Genomic DNA, 15,278 nt, shown 5'->3' on the forward strand with positions numbered 1-15,278 from the left:
ACGAAGCGGACAGCGGTGTTGGGACGACTAGTTTTTATTGACGTGGAACCAAACAGCTGCTGAACATCTATTTGCCTTTCTTGGCCTTGATCTTCCTCAGGTAGAACTCCAGCTCCTTCCCCTCCAAAACGTAGCCGTCCACACGGCCACACTGACCCGGCCTGGAGGCGACACAGGCTGCAGAGAGAAGGGAAGGGGGGAGCATTAGTAACGCAAACCAGTTCACCAGCACCACAGAACCGTGACCGAAGTCCCATCGGAAAATTGGTAAGTGGTACCATCACTGAGGATTCAGTAGCAGGACTGGGTAAGATCGTGAATAAGCAGACCAGTGGTTCAAAGCAGCGTCCCTCCCCTCTAAACAGGCACCCAAGTCCTCGTTCCAGCCCACCAGTCCAGATGGGTGGCAGATCTGAGGAGGTTTACGCTCTAGGACAGAGGTCTCAAACCGGTTCCACGGAGGGCCGAGTGTCTGCAGGTTCCCTCTCTCACCTTGTACTTAACTGACTAATTAAGTTACTAATTGGTTAGTTTCTACCCCCACCTGGTTGTGTAGGTCTGAACTGGGAACCAATTTAAAGGAGAACCCAAAAACCTGCAGACACATGGCCCTCCGTGGAACCGGTTTGAGACCTCTGCTCTAGGAAGACTGGTGATCACTGGGAACTAAGCAAGTCTTAAATGCTCAGTTGAACACATGATTCAGCAGGTTCTGACCCAAGCTGGAAACTAATTAGCTCACAAACACACTGAAACTAAGCCTGCATGTTGAATGCCAAGTCATGGCTAGATGAACACTGCTGATACACTTCAGACCTGGAGGGTTTCTAGTTAAACTCCACACCTGTAGTTTGAGGGGCCACATCCAACCAGACATCATATTTAAACATTAACAGGACAAAACATGACTCTAATATGACCATTCCTCAACCCAAACACTTCTACCGACCCAAATGTGTCAAGGTGTGAGTGCCAAGTGAACTGCACCCCTCAGCAGATAATCTGATGTAGAATACAGAAGGACATCAGCTCTATACACTGCACATCTGGAACTTTCAATGGCTTCTCACAGACAAACGTATCCCCGCAAAACAAGAGGCATTAAACTCACCAAGGAGTTTCCCCTGCATGAACTGCTCCTCTAGGAGAGTGGAGATCTTGCAATTTTTCTTGCGCTCCTCGAACTTCTTCTGGATCTTCTTCGACCTCTTCTTGTTAATCACGTCCTCCTCATCAGGAGTCTACAGGATATAAAGCGTTCAAATGCAGTTAAGTTAATATGAACTGAACATGTCAGAGGTACTGTGGACTAAGTCAAGGTATGTACACTAAATGACTTAAAACATGTGAAGTGGATAGAGTCATTCAATTATTGGCAAACAGCACAATTACACTGATGGGAAGGACACCACAGCGTATCGCAACTGGACATGGTACTGTTGAACCCGTGGTCATTCTCAGAGTCACGAATATCAATCACATTCATTCAGTAGCAGAACTGGACAAGGGTATCGTCACAGAAAGACCAACGAGTCCAATCAGACCAGGGAGCTCAATTGTCAGGGCAGGGTTATCCAGGGAGCTTTTGGGGACCGCCTCAGGCTTTTCCCTGTTCCGGTACGAACCAACAGCGCTGACAAACGGGAGACAAGACTAAAACACCCACCAGCTTGGCGCCCTTCTTCCGTCCCAGAGGAGTGGCGAAGTGGGCCTCATACCACTGCCTGAAGGGCAAGCTGTCAATAAGCACGATGCAGTTCTTCACCAGGGTCTTGGTTCTGACCAGCTCGTTGTTGGAGGCGTTGTACACTACATCGATGATCCTGGTCTTGCGAGTGCAGCCTGTAGAACCACAAACCAGAAAGTGTAAACACTGCCAGTTTAGCAAATGCATCCAACCGAGCAGTGACACCACAAGTCGGCCCTAGGAATCTAGATTTTGTCTCTCTCTGAGTCACAAATATCCGCACAAGCATTCAGTAGCAGAACTGGACATGAATATCTTCATGGAAAGACCATTCACAAGGCAACATCCACAAGGCAAAGGGAGCGACAAACTTACACTCTGAGCCCCATGAGAAGTTGCCAACGTCCACCCTCAGAGCACGGTACTTCTTGTTGCCACCGCGCGTTCTCACTGTGTGGATGCGACGAGGTCCGATCTACGACAAGATGAGGATACGTTAGTGGAAGCCACAGACATAACCAGGCAACATGAGGCCGGTGTTTCAATGCAGTGTGTCAGTGTAACTATGACAGTCCGGGTCATTGGTAGGCCCATAAACTTTTAACCAAAACGGTCAAAACAGACCTACCTATGGTCAATTTATAATCATCCACACAGCATCAAATAATCATAATATAGACCCCCCCCGCCCCCCCAAAAAAACCGCAACACGTGGTCGCTGTTGTGTTCACCTTGGTGTTGGCGGCAGGGCGACCGAGCTCATACTTCCTCTTCTTGTGGTAGGGCTTGCGTTTGCCGCCGGTCTTGCGGCGTTTATGCCAGTTGTCCCTCGAGATACCTGGGCCACAGAAACAGGTGAGAATTTAACAGGTTTGCAAGTCCCACGTAAAAAAAAAAAAAAAAAAAAGCATTTGATTTCTTGTGGTCGAGTGTTTCAGTTCTCCAAGGTGTTATCCGCACATTTAACTCGGAAACCTAGTTGTCATCACAATCACTCGAACACAAAGCTCTTACTACGGCTAGCTGGCACGAGTCACACATGGCCAGTATGATCGGCTGCGCTAGCGTGGTGGTGTGGCAATAAGCCAGTGTTAGCATAGTGCTAACGAGGAAGAGTGCTTGGCCAGCTAGTTGGTCACTGAGCGGTCTCACTTATACAAATTAACACAAAGAAACACGTATTTAGTGTAAAACACAACCGCTATACTAAACGTCATTAGGTTCGTTGACTGAGTCTTAGACGTACAGTAACTAGCTATTCACGGGCCTCGCGGTTGCAGCAATTGCAAGGTAGTTAACCAGCTATACCTTCCGAACAAAATACAACTACAACAATATGCCACCACTGTATATTATCGCCAAACGACACAATAAACTTGAGCATATACGACTTACTGCAATTCCGGAAATATTTCCAATATGTATATAATTTCAACTTAAAGCTAGACTAGCCCATGAGAGCCGCCATCTTGTTACATGTCTGACATACTTGTACAATACTGTTTAAAAACATAAATTTAGTTATCCGTGCAATTTAATAAAATATATGTTAAACATTAAAATAAACTTTAACCCGTCAAAGAAGTATAGACATAATCCTGCAGTAAACAACTGATGGACAAGGATTCTGCCAACGACCCGAGGATAAAAACACGTACCCATTCTCAGGCGCCGGCTAGAAAGAGAACACGCAAGCGCTCATGGGTAAGTTTGATGGAGTCAGAGATCGCGAGAATATACGCGAAGTCGACGCAGCTCTTCTTCTAAGATGTCTGTATTACCAAACAACCAGACAATTGGGCTACCGCCATCTATGGGTAAACCTTATAGCCCCACAATGATTGCTATTAGTGATTTTTGAAATAAAATACGGTCTGAAATAAAATACGAGGCTTTGCACCTTTCCAGGCAGATAACATTTGCATTATGATTTTTATTTTTTAATTTTTACCATTATTTATTGAGCCCAAACTGTCATGATCGAGAGCGTACGTCGGTATACACTCACTGTATTAAATTGGACACAACAGATCACAGCATGATTTAAACTATGTGGAATAAATAGGACAGGGAAAAGAACAAAAAGCAGCAAAAGTCAAAAGAGTTAAACAGAGGAATGCTTAAACACTACAGTCCAAAGGAGACCAAACAAAATACAGATTTGTTTTCTTACTTTCATTGTATAAATGCTTCTTTCTGTTTATTTGCTGAAATAACTTTAAACACATTTCTCTGGTGACCTAAGAGTTTGTTTCTATAAATATATATGTTCTGGTATGACTGTGTTAAATCTAGGTTCCTTCATAGTGTCAACACAGGTTGTTTTAGGTGTTTTGCTATTTACTTTCTCGATCAACAATAATTTTGTGTGAACTTGCAACTTCAGTTGATCTTCAGTCAAATGTTTTAGTAAATAGCAAAATCCTTTGTTGATTAGAAACTGGGTAATATTAAGACATTTAGAAAATATATTAAAAAGCTGAAATTATTCAGTTACCATTTTTTCATGGATTTAACTGTGGCAAATGCAGATGACAATTTATTGATGACATTTCCAATGAACACATTCATGATTGAATTTTTAACTATTTTTAAGTTATGATGGCCACAGGTTCAGGGCCCAGTCCCATGGGCATGTGAGTGACTGAGGACGTATCCTGATTAGCTTTCTAGTATGGCGGTGATTCATTACAATATTCTGACTTTCAGAGTAGCGATTCAGGTGACAGAACTCAGATTTTGACTATGTCCTGGGGGGACCCAAATGGCAGGTGGTGCTCACTTATCAAACAGTGGCCCTGTCCCATTCAGATTTCTTACAGTTTAACCTGTGATATGATACCTGTAGACTGCAGATGGTGAAACGATCTCTGAGACAACATACAGACGTCTGACCAATTGATAAATAAATAAGCCTTGGTCTTCATTCACGATGACAGACTTTCATCGAGGCGTTAAGCAAACATTCGAGACACTGGCAAGTCGTGTTAATTAAATTCATTTTATTATGTACAGCGGGCTTGGCGATGTGTGGATACGGTGTCATGGTAACAGGCTGCAGCTTGTGAGGGTGGTTCTCAATGAATGCACACAGCACAAGTGTTCCCCAAGTGTTATGAATGCAGCATAAAAAAAAGTGGGCTGTGGGCACAGAAACTGCTGTAGAGGGCCGGGCTGGGGCGTGTCCAGGGGTGTGTCCAGGGGCGTGGCTACTCCTCCCAGGGACTCATGTCTGTGTCTATGGCAACACAGTTGTACGCGGCATAGCGCAGCTTCTCCTCACAGACCTTTGCACTGCCCGGGACAGAGGAAAAACACAGGTCGTCAAATAGGAATTACTACAAGAGCTTTATGAAGAAAAGAAAAAGGGCCGTCTTGCACAAACGCTGACAAGAGCAACTGGGTCGTTTTCTAAATATCCTGATAACAGGAAGATGATTATCACATATATATTCAGATAAAGAGATGGGAGACGGTAAATATTCAAACACCAGGAGGGACTCATCGCTGGGACTCACCTGCGGTAGTTGGGTAGATAAAGGGTACTGGAGCAGGTGGAGGACTGTGGCAATGCATCTGTGGTCTCGGACCTAGGCAAAGATGTTTCAACACAATTAACTGTTAGATCTGAAGTCACAGCATTGATTTGAATGATTCATAGTAGCATCATCTTGCGTTCAGCTATGTGCTGTGGGAAGAGGTCTCCTGGCATACCCTTGTTTGTCTGGGAATATGTAGATTGGAGCAGGAAGTCGACTCCTCCCCGTCACAAATCTCAGGAAGCGACTGCGATCCTCTGGAGAGACGAGGCAGAAAACAGTTAAAGATCAGAGACGGGCAGCTCTGTTCCTCAGAGAGAAAGACAGACAGAGAGACGGAGACCGAAAGAGAGACAGATAAACTGTTAACCATTAGTGAAGTTCATCAGGGCCTCCCAGAGGTACTGTACTCTGATGTCTGTCTGTTCCAGGTCTTCATACCGAGCTGGAGGGGAGACAGGACATGACTGCATTATAGTGTTTTCATACAAAGACGAAGAAATTAATGGTCAAACAAGTTTGTTCCTTGTTCTTCTGTTACTGTTCTGGTTGATTTATTCAAGGGTTTTCTGTTACTGTTCTGGTTGATTTATTCAAGGGTTTTCTGTTACTGTTCTGGTTGATTTATTCAAGGGTTTTCTGTTACTGGCTGGTTGATTTATTCAAGGGTTTTCTGTGACTGGCTGGTTGATTTATTCAAGGGTTTTCTGTGACTGGCTGGTTGATTTATTCAAGGGTTTTCTGTGACTGGCTGGTTGATTTATTCAAGGGTTTTCTGTGACTGGCTGGTTGATTTATTCAAGGGTTTTCTGTGACTGGCTGGTTTTACTCACTGAGTCGTTTCAGGGCTTCCACAGAGATCTCAGGGTCTCCACAGACTTTCTTCTCCACCTCCTGCCAGGTCAACAGATCCAGCACCGCCTGGGGCACCACCTTCAGAAGCCCCGCCTGCATGGCGGCAATCTGTAACACACACACACATACACACACACACACACACACACACACTTTGTATGGCTATCCTCATGGGGACCAGAAAATAGAAATTGCATGCTCCCTTGCCCTAATCTTAACCATAAACCTAACCTTATCCTCAATAAAGTAACATTTATTCCTAAACTTTAGATGTAATGCCTAACCTTAACCCTAAACTTAACCAACAACGCCTGGACCTTAAACAAACCCCAATTCTAACTAACTAAAATTAATTGTAAATTTGACCCTAAACCGGAAATTTACTTTTGCCTCCTGGGGACTGGCAAAAGGACATTTGGTCCCCATGAGTATAGTTAGACCTCACAGACAGACAGACACACAACTGCATGTGCTGCTTGGAATCAACACACCTGCCCCCCCCCCCTTACCTGTTGCTGGCTCTCCTCCAGCCGCGCCTTCTGTACCAGGTGAATGAAGTCCATGCGGTGATGGTAGTGGACCACCTGGTGGCTGCCCCCTGGTATCAGCTCCACCAGCTGGCTGTCACTCAGCATGGTGGTGTAGACCAGCTCCTCACCAAACTTAAACTCAAACGTTTCCTGGTCCATCACCTCCATGGCCTCCAGGAGCTTCACCTGGATGGAGGGGCAGAGTGACCTTAAACAGGCAGGAGAGGGTGACCTTAAACAACCATACCAACCACACCGCAGAGAACATCCGTCTTACCAGGACGGAGTCTACAGCCGGGAAATCTTTGGCCCAGCTCACGGCTTCCCCTGTCAACTGTTTCCACACCAGACCAGGAAGAGCCAGCACCTATTCAGGACAGACAGGGTTAACGGATGGACAGAATGTGCCTGGGGCAAGTTATACCAACACATGGAACGTTAACAGGAAGTGATGTCACTAACCAGGAAGTCCTTCCCTCTCAGAGCAGCTCCCATCAGCTGTCCAATCCACTCAAACTTCTGGAAGTCTCTGCAGGATGGGTTGGGGACATAATAGTCCCTGGCCTCCCCTGTTCCCTGGGGGGAACAGTCAGTCAGCAACACCTCACGACATCAACCAGTCAGCCAGCAACACCACACGACAACAACCAGTCAGCCAGCCAGCAAAACCTCACGACAACAACCAGTCAGCCAGTAACCCCTCACTACAACATCCAGTCAGCCAGTAACCCCTCACTACAACATCCAGTCAGCCAGTAACCCCTCACTACAACAACCAGTCAGTCAATCAGCTGCCATCACCCCACAACAACCAGTCAGTCAGCTAGTTAAGATGGGTAGATGTTAGGTGTTTACCTGGTTAGAGGTCCTGGTGAAGAAGGGGAGAGGCAGGGGACATTCAGCTGAACTGGGGCAGAGCTCTTCAGACATGTCAGCCAGGCTGTCCCGGAAACCTCCTCCCTGGTCGATGATGCCCTCAGCGATGAACTTACACTCCCACCACTGGTCGTATCGGGCCGGCCATCTGACCAACAACACATTTATTCAACCTATCAACTCTCATAACAGCAGATGTCTGGGCTGCACCTGTATGATCCTTCCTCCCTCACGCAGTGTCCCCCTGTTCCCCGGCGTAACGGCAGTGTCCCCCTGTTCCCCGGCGTAAAGGCAGTGTCCCCCTGTTCCCCGGCGTAAAGGCAGTGTCCCCCTGTTCCCCGGCGTAAAGGCAGTGTACCCCTGTTCCCCGGCGTAAAGGCAGTGTACCCCTGTTCCCCGGCGTAAAGGCAGTGTACCCCTGTTCCCCGGCGTAAAGGCAGTGTCCCCCTGTTCCCCGGCGTAAAGGCAGGGTCCCCCTGTTCCCCGGCGTAAAGGCAGGGTCCCCCTGTTCCCCGGCGTAAAGGCAGGGTCCCCCTGTTCCCCGGCGTAAAGGCAGGGTCCCCCTGTTCCCCGGCGTAAAGGCAGGGTCCCCCTGTTCCCCGGCGTAAAGGCAGGGTCCCCCTGTTCCCCGGCGTAAAGGCAGTGTACCCCTGTTCCCCGGCGTAAAGGCAGTGTCCCCCTGTTCCCCGGCGTAAAGGCAGTGTCCCCCTGTTCCCCGGCGTAAAGGCAGTGTCCCCCTGTTCCCCGGCGTAAAGGCAGTGTCCCCCTGTTCCCCGGCGTAAAGGCAGTGTCCCCCTGTTCCCCGGCGTAAAGGCAGTGTACCCCTGTTCCCCGGCGTAACGGCAGTGTACCCCTGTTCCCCGGCGTAAAGGCAGGGTCCCCCTGTTCCCCGGCCAAAATTCAACTAAAATTTGAAATCACCAATATTCATGAGCTCTAGGATGATGCCCACACTTCCAACTTGGAATTTCATGTTGGATGATGTTCAAAATTATCTTGCCCAGTTGGAGCTCTTGTACATAAAATGTATTTTAAAGAGTTCCCGTTTGTCGAGAATCAGAGGTTAGACATTTCCTAGTTCCGTGTTCTAAATTCAGAGTTGTCTTGAACACCACAGAGGTCATGTCAAAGGTCATGGTGAATAAGAGGCTCAGTAGGGCATATTACCTGTAATCTAAGATCTTCTCAAACTTATCGGACGGTTTCAGGCCCTCGTACACCTGCATGAGTTAACACAGGACGTGAAGATGAAACAGTGGAAACACAGACGCATGAACGCACACACACACACACACACACACACACACACACACACACCTAACGTACCTGTGTGAAGACGGCGTTCTTGGCGGCAGGGTCAAGGGAAGGGTTGTCTCTGTGCTCCATGGCCAACCTGCGGTTGATGTAGAGCCTGGGCATAAAGTTGGGCTTGGCGGTCTCCGAGTCCTTCAGACACTGTGTGATCAGGGCAGAGCGCCGCTTCGAAAGAAGGAGGAACGGCTTGATCCTCTGGGGGTCGACACAGAACACATGGGTCAATACACAAGACCAAATAATCACTTATTATAGCGAGTTGGAACGCAGTTTTCAAAATAAGCTAATAAACATTATTAATAATGATGATCCGTCAAAAATAAAGACGCTGAAGTTTGAGAAAGCTCTTCACTCGTGTGAGGTCAGAGCGGGAAACTAGACAAGCAGAGAGTCTCAGGGGATCCTACCACCTGGTTATGGGTGTGCAGGCTTGTGTTCCTGCCCCAACAACAGCTTGATGTGGGTAAAGGCTGTATTGGGATTTAGCAGACACTCACATTTTCATAGGCAGACAGACGGACAGACAGACGGACAGACAGACGGGCAGGCGGACGGACAGACAGACGGACAGACGGACGGGCAGGCAGGTGGACAGACGGACGGGCAGGCAGGTGGACAGACGGACGGGCAGGCAGGTGGACAGACGGACGGGCAGGCAGGTGGACAGACGGACGGGCAGGCAGGTGGACAGACGGACGGGCAGGCAGGTGGACAGACAGACGGGCAGGCAGGTGGACAGACAGACGGGCAGGCAGGTGGACAGACAGACGGGCAGGCAGGTGGACAGACAGACAGCAGGCAGGTGGACAGACAGACGGGCAGGCAGGTGGACAGACAGACGGGCAGGCAGGTGGACAGACAGACGGGCAGGCAGGTGGACAGACAGACGGGCAGGCAGGTGGACAGACAGACGGGCAGGCAGGTGGACAGACAGACGGGCAGGCAGGTGGACAGACAGACGGGCAGGCAGGTGGACAGACAGACGGACCGGCAGGTGGACAGGCAGACGGACCGGCAGGTGGACAGGCAGGTGGACAGACAGACGGACAGACAGACGGACAGGCGTACCTTGATGTGGTTAAAGGTTGCCAGGCTGTAGTCCCAGGCAGGTACGAGGTGGGGAAGGAGACTATCCAGCAGAGAAATGAACCTGAGGACAACATGACAATTAGTAGGTCAATAGACCAGAATTCAACAGGACGTTTCTGAGTAAGTCCATAGACCAGAATTCAACAGGACGGTTCTGAGTAGATCTAGTAGACGAAGACTTGGTCAGGCAGAGCTGAGGGATCCATGATACTTGGTTAGGTTAAGGTCAGGGTCCTACCTCTGTATAACCAGGGATCCATGATGCTTGGTTAGGTTACGGTCAAGGTCCTACCTCTATATAACCAGGGATCCATGATGCTTGGTTAGGTTAAGGTCAAGGTCCTACCTCTATATAACCATGGATCCATGATGCTTGGTTAGGTTATGGTCAAGGTCCTACCTCTATATAACCAGGGATCCATGATGCTTGGTTAGGTTAAGGTCAGGGTCCTACCTCTGTATAACCTGGGATCCATGATGCTTGGTTAGGTTAAGGTCAGGGTCCTACCTCTGTATAACCAGGGATCCATGATGCTTGGTTAGGTTAAGGTCAAGGTCCTACCTCTATATAACCAGGGATCCACGATGCTTGGTTAAGTTAAGGTCCTACCTCTATATAACCAGGGATCCATGATGCTTGGTTAGGTTAAGGTCAGGGTCCTACCTCTGTATAACCAAGGTTCCATGATGCTTGGTAAGGTTAAGGTCAGGGTCCTACCTCTGTATAACCAGTGATCCATGATGCTTGGTTAGGTTAAGGTCAGGGTCCTACCTCTGTATAACCAGGGATCCATGATGCTTGGTTAGGTTAAGGTCAGGGTCCTACCTCTGTATAACCAGTGATCCATGATGCTTGTTTAGGTTAAGGTCAGGGTCCTACCTCTGTATAACCAGGGATCCATGATGCTTGGTTAGGTTAAGGTCAGGGTCCTACCTCTGTATAACCAGGGATCCATGATGCTTGGTTAGGTTAAGGTCAGGGTCCTACCTCTGAATAACCAGGGATCCATGATGCTTGGTTAGGTTAAGGGCAGGGTCCTACCTCTGTATAACCAGGGATCCATGATGCTTGGTTAGGTTAAGGTAAGGGTCCTACCTCTGTATAACCAGAGCCCTGCGGTACAGGACATCAGGCGGGGTTCCCTCCAGACGAGGGTAGCGGACCAGGTTAGGAGACTGGAAGACGTCAGCGTTGAGGCCCAGGTCTCTCTCACATGATGATTTGATCTTCAGCCCCCTGATTCGCACGTCGATCCCCTCGTCTGACACACATGGAGGGGAGGGGAGGAGACGGGAGCATTTCAGACTGGGGCAGAAATGTCATTTACAATGTCTGATATCTGCAACATGCCAACCAAGACTGGGCCCGTTGGAGAATCCCAACTTCATAATCTGTGTCCTTTTCAAAAACCACTGGAGGAAAAGGTCCCTCAGAGGTCCCACAGGCTTCATTGGATTTGGAGAAGGACACAGTGAGGGCATCTGAATACAGGGTTTATTTAGTGGAAGTTAAGACATTGTTAGAAGACATCCTAGCAGCCTGAGGTCACAGGATGGGTTGGCTAATGTACAGTACACTTATCTACTGGTACTGTATGTCTAGTATTATCTACTGGTATGTCTAGAATTAGTATTATTTACTGGTATGTCTAGTATTATCTACTGGTACTGTATGTCTTGGATTATCAATTGGTATGTCTAGAATTATCTACTGATTAGGTTGTGTTTTCATTTTTTCTGGGCTTTCAGGCTGCCCCTTCCTCAGCAGCAGACAATGATTTGGACAAAATACTAAAATATCTCAGAGTGCTAAGAGCCGGTCTCCTCCTCTGTCCATTTAAACTTAGTTCCAATTATGCAAAAGCAGGTTCTAGATCAGCATTCCTACGGAGAAGCGAAAACAGGAAATGATGCGTACAGTTGGGTGTGTGTTAAATATTCAGAGGGTAGCCACCATTCTCACCCCTGCACTCCTCGATGCGGACCTCGATCACGGGTAGGTGGGATGTCATGTCTTCCAGGACACACACCTCCCCAATCAGATTGCTGTGGTGGATGTGGAAAACAAACACCCAGCATTTAGACATGTTAAAAGGTTTCATTAAAAGCCCATGACCTTCAGGCGCTTTCTGAAAGACAACCTCAGCCTTCACTGAGGACTAAAACCTACTCATCTATGGTGACATCGCTGAGTTTCTTCAGGTTGTCTCCTTCTCCCCCGAAGACGGTCACTCTCTTCGGCATGTAGTTGTCATCAGTAGAGTCCACCGTCAGGATCAGCTTACTAAACACCAAACCATATCATGACCGGAGCAAATTTAGGACCCCAGGACCAAATCTGGCCAGCGTTCAGGGAGGGGTTTAAAAAAAACACACGGTCCACCCTCTGAACAACTAAAACTACATTCAGAGGGTGTAAGATGGAAAATATCAAGTAAAAACTCTTCAGTCATTAGCATAAGAGTTAATTATTTCAGGTTTCATCATATACATGGGAACAAGTATCATAGAAACGATTATGGACCTATGAAAATTTGACACTAATTAATCTTTTACCTTAAACCCAACTGCTAAGCCATAAAAAGCCTTTTCCTTGTGAGGATTGACAAAATGTCCCCAGGAGGTCCTGTCGTCCCTGTTGGTTAGTGGTCCTACCTGGACCGTAACCTCTGACCTCAGGTCTTTCCTCAGGACTTACTTGACCACGGTTCCTCTCTTCATGTGCAGACGTATCCAGTGTTGACCCTGCATGCCATCACTCTCCCAATACGTCTCCGTATCGCCATCAGTAAGACAGCCGGCTCCACCACTGGGATCCTCCTGACAACATGCAGACAGACAGTGTGGGTCAGGCAGACAGACAGACAGGCGGTCAGACAGACAGAGAGAGTGTGGGTCAGGCAGGCAGACAGAGAGAGTGTGGGTCAGGCAGGCAGACAGAGAGAGTGTGGGTCAGGCAGGCAGACAGAGAGAGTGTGGGTCAGGCAGGCAGACAGAGAGAGTGTGGGTCAGTCAGACAGACAGAGAGAGTGTGGGTCAGTCAGACAGACAGACAGACAGAGAGAGTGTGGGTCAGTCAGACAGACAGACAGACAGAGAGAGTGTGGGTCAGTCAGACAGACAGACAGACAGACAGACAGAGAGAGTGTGGGTCAGGCAGGCAGACAGACAGAGAGAGTGTGGGTCAGGCAGGCAGACAGACAGAGAGAGTGGGTCAGGCAGGCAGACAGACAGAGAGAGTGGGTCAGGCAGGCAGACAGACAGAGAGAGTGGGTCAGGCAGGCAGACAGACAGAGAGAGTGTGGGTCGGGCAGGCAGACAGACAGAGAGAGTGTGGGTCGGGCAGGCAGACAGACAGAGAGAGTGTGGGTCGGGCAGACACTCGGTCAGGCAGACACTCGGTCAGGCAGACACTCGGTCAGGCAGACACTCGGTCAGGCAGACTACTCACTGAGCAGGAGGACACGTCGATGCTGGTGACACACTGCTTCACACTGCCCAGGTTCTCATCCTCCTTCCCTATGTGGTCGTAGAAGTAGTGGACCAGATCCTCATCACATTCAAAGGTCCAGGTGGGGGGGACATATCTGGGGGTACAGAGTAATGGGTCGAGGGGGTGTTTCCTGTATTAAATGTACACCCCTCTGACCTCAAAATCCTTCTCAGTAACAGTTGCATTTCTATTGTCATATACTTCCTGTGTCTGGTCAGTGGATATTAAATCACTTCAGTGTGTTGCATTAAGTCACTCTGGAAATTAAACGACCAAAGTGCTAATGTACCTTGTTACAAAATAGGACTATGGACTATAGTTCGGAACATACATGGGTGAAGCTACATTTAGAAAATGAATCATTGGCTTTCTTTGGTTAGGTATGATCAACATGCAGATGACTGTCTTCTACACACAAAAAGACTACAAAACACACCTAAGCTTCTGGACGGCCGCTGGGTCACATTCTGCTATCTTGGGTTTAGAGCCGATGTGCAGAGTACTTTCAACATCTACCACCTGCTCCCACCTGCAGAGGAAGAAAACAGCCGAAACTCACCATCTCTGGGCTCAAATCAAGCTCTCATCACTTCAGTCAGTCCCTCTCTCATACACACACCTGTCGCAGGGCTTGCTGTCATATCCGAAGAGCTGCTGATGTCTGCTGAGGGTGTCGGGTGATTCTACAGGGACGAGTCGGTCTCCCCCTTCCGTGTGTTTACACACCAGGACCCAACCCTCCTCGCTCTCCTGGCCGACACGGTACTCCTCCAACTGATCCTGGATGGGAATGGAGAAGTCCGCAGCAAGAAAGAAAACGTCATTCCAGTATATCTCGAACCAGGACCTGTGGAATGTATTGTTCATTCCAGTCTTTTCATCTTACCTTGCTGATTTTGACCCACAGGCCGTGACTGTTGCAGTACTCCTCCCCGGTAGTTCGGATGCATGTCCCTTTCTTTGGTTCGATGTTGCACTTGCATAGCTTTTTGCTGGGGAGAGACTGGTGCGGGCTCTCCCACACTGAAACTAGAGTCTTCCCAACAGATGAGTTAGCGGCGGATGTACTAGACGAAGCGGTGGAATTTGATGACGAATCTTTGCAGATTTTATAACAAACCTCTTTCGGCACGTAACATAGACACTCGGGTACGGCTTCACCGTTCCTGAAACATTCTATGCACTTGTTCAGAAACCGAATCCGTCCAAGGAGAACGTGTGGGTTGTCCCCCGGAAACATTTTCTGCTGTTTCAATAGCGAGCTAACTGAAGTTAGCCAGTCACAACACCAATCTCCGAAGCGCTAGCTACCTACTGAAGCTATCCAGCTAGCTATGAATCACTGTCAGCAGAGTGGAGTGAACGTCACCTGACATTTCAGTTATTCGGATTGGTTCTTCCTTTGTTGCCTTTAATTCTCGTGGATAAACCTCTATTTTTAACAAACAAAAACACAAAGCTAATTATCCACGGCCCGTTTCAGACAAAAACAGAACATTCGCAGGCGCCACCGCTTTAGCTACTCCTGACAGGTAGTTAGCTACAGGCTCTAGCAGACAACTCTTTCCGTAGAACTTGATCGGGTCTAAAGAGTGAAACGCCCATATATTTAGCGGTGTCTTCTTTCGCCTACAGACTAGCCTAGATAGACTGCTTCCTAGTTACACTCCTGAATAATTACCATAAAGACTTAGCAAAACAGCTAGCTATTTAGCTAAACACTTTGTCATGTTTACATTCAGTAAACAGTATATATAATCGCACATGACAACCTTGAAGATTGGAACCCCTATATACAGTAACTGGCTGAGTTATGAAGATAAACTAATTTAGATAAAAACTAATGTTCGTTGAATCAATCCAATGAAGCACACGCATAATAAGGAAGTAACTTC

At 48.0% G+C, this 15,278-nt stretch overlaps 2 protein-coding genes and 2 non-coding genes across 5 annotated transcripts; all 4 read right to left on the reverse strand.

Annotated features, from left to right (window-relative positions):
- Positions 1 to 20: 20 nt before the first annotated feature.
- rps8a (ribosomal protein S8a) lies at positions 21 to 3,372 on the reverse strand. Its single transcript, NM_001304214.1, has 6 exons — positions 3,346 to 3,372; positions 2,419 to 2,525; positions 2,063 to 2,162; positions 1,667 to 1,842; positions 1,112 to 1,241; positions 21 to 177 (listed from the first exon to the last, which is right to left on the reverse strand). The coding sequence occupies exons 1-6, from the start codon at positions 3,347 to 3,349 to the stop codon at positions 68 to 70; spliced, it is 627 nt and encodes a 208-aa protein (NP_001291143.1). The 5' UTR covers positions 3,350 to 3,372; the 3' UTR covers positions 21 to 67.
- LOC114838863 lies at positions 1,455 to 1,523 on the reverse strand. Its single transcript, XR_003781669.1, has one exon. It is a non-coding gene; the product is annotated as a small nucleolar RNA SNORD38 (small nucleolar RNA).
- Positions 2,236 to 2,343, reverse strand: LOC114838864. Its single transcript, XR_003781670.1, has one exon. It is a non-coding gene; the product is annotated as a small nucleolar RNA SNORD46 (small nucleolar RNA).
- A 1,297-nt stretch (positions 3,373 to 4,669) lies between the features above and the next one.
- hectd3 (HECT domain containing 3) lies at positions 4,670 to 15,223 on the reverse strand. Of its 2 annotated transcripts, none has more exons than XM_010864385.3 (20): positions 14,270 to 15,223; positions 14,003 to 14,163; positions 13,820 to 13,912; positions 13,342 to 13,477; positions 12,589 to 12,710; positions 12,061 to 12,174; positions 11,854 to 11,936; positions 10,987 to 11,152; positions 9,870 to 9,951; positions 8,814 to 8,996; positions 8,655 to 8,707; positions 7,467 to 7,635; positions 7,074 to 7,187; positions 6,889 to 6,978; positions 6,591 to 6,797; positions 6,060 to 6,189; positions 5,597 to 5,671; positions 5,402 to 5,483; positions 5,206 to 5,277; positions 4,670 to 4,981 (listed from the first exon to the last, which is right to left on the reverse strand). In XM_010864385.3, exons 1-20 carry the CDS (start codon positions 14,621 to 14,623, stop codon positions 4,897 to 4,899), a joined length of 2,571 nt encoding a protein of 856 aa, XP_010862687.1. In that variant the 5' UTR covers positions 14,624 to 15,223; the 3' UTR covers positions 4,670 to 4,896. The 2 variants fall into 2 exon arrangements, with proteins under 2 accessions (XP_010862687.1, XP_010862686.1); XM_010864384.4 differs by having other exon boundaries at positions 11,845 to 11,936.
- Between the last annotated feature and the right edge of the window lie 55 nt (positions 15,224 to 15,278).

Source organism: Esox lucius, chromosome 3, assembly GCF_011004845.1.
Source record: "Esox lucius isolate fEsoLuc1 chromosome 3, fEsoLuc1.pri, whole genome shotgun sequence".
Classification (NCBI taxonomy): Eukaryota; Metazoa; Chordata; class Actinopteri; order Esociformes; family Esocidae; genus Esox; species Esox lucius.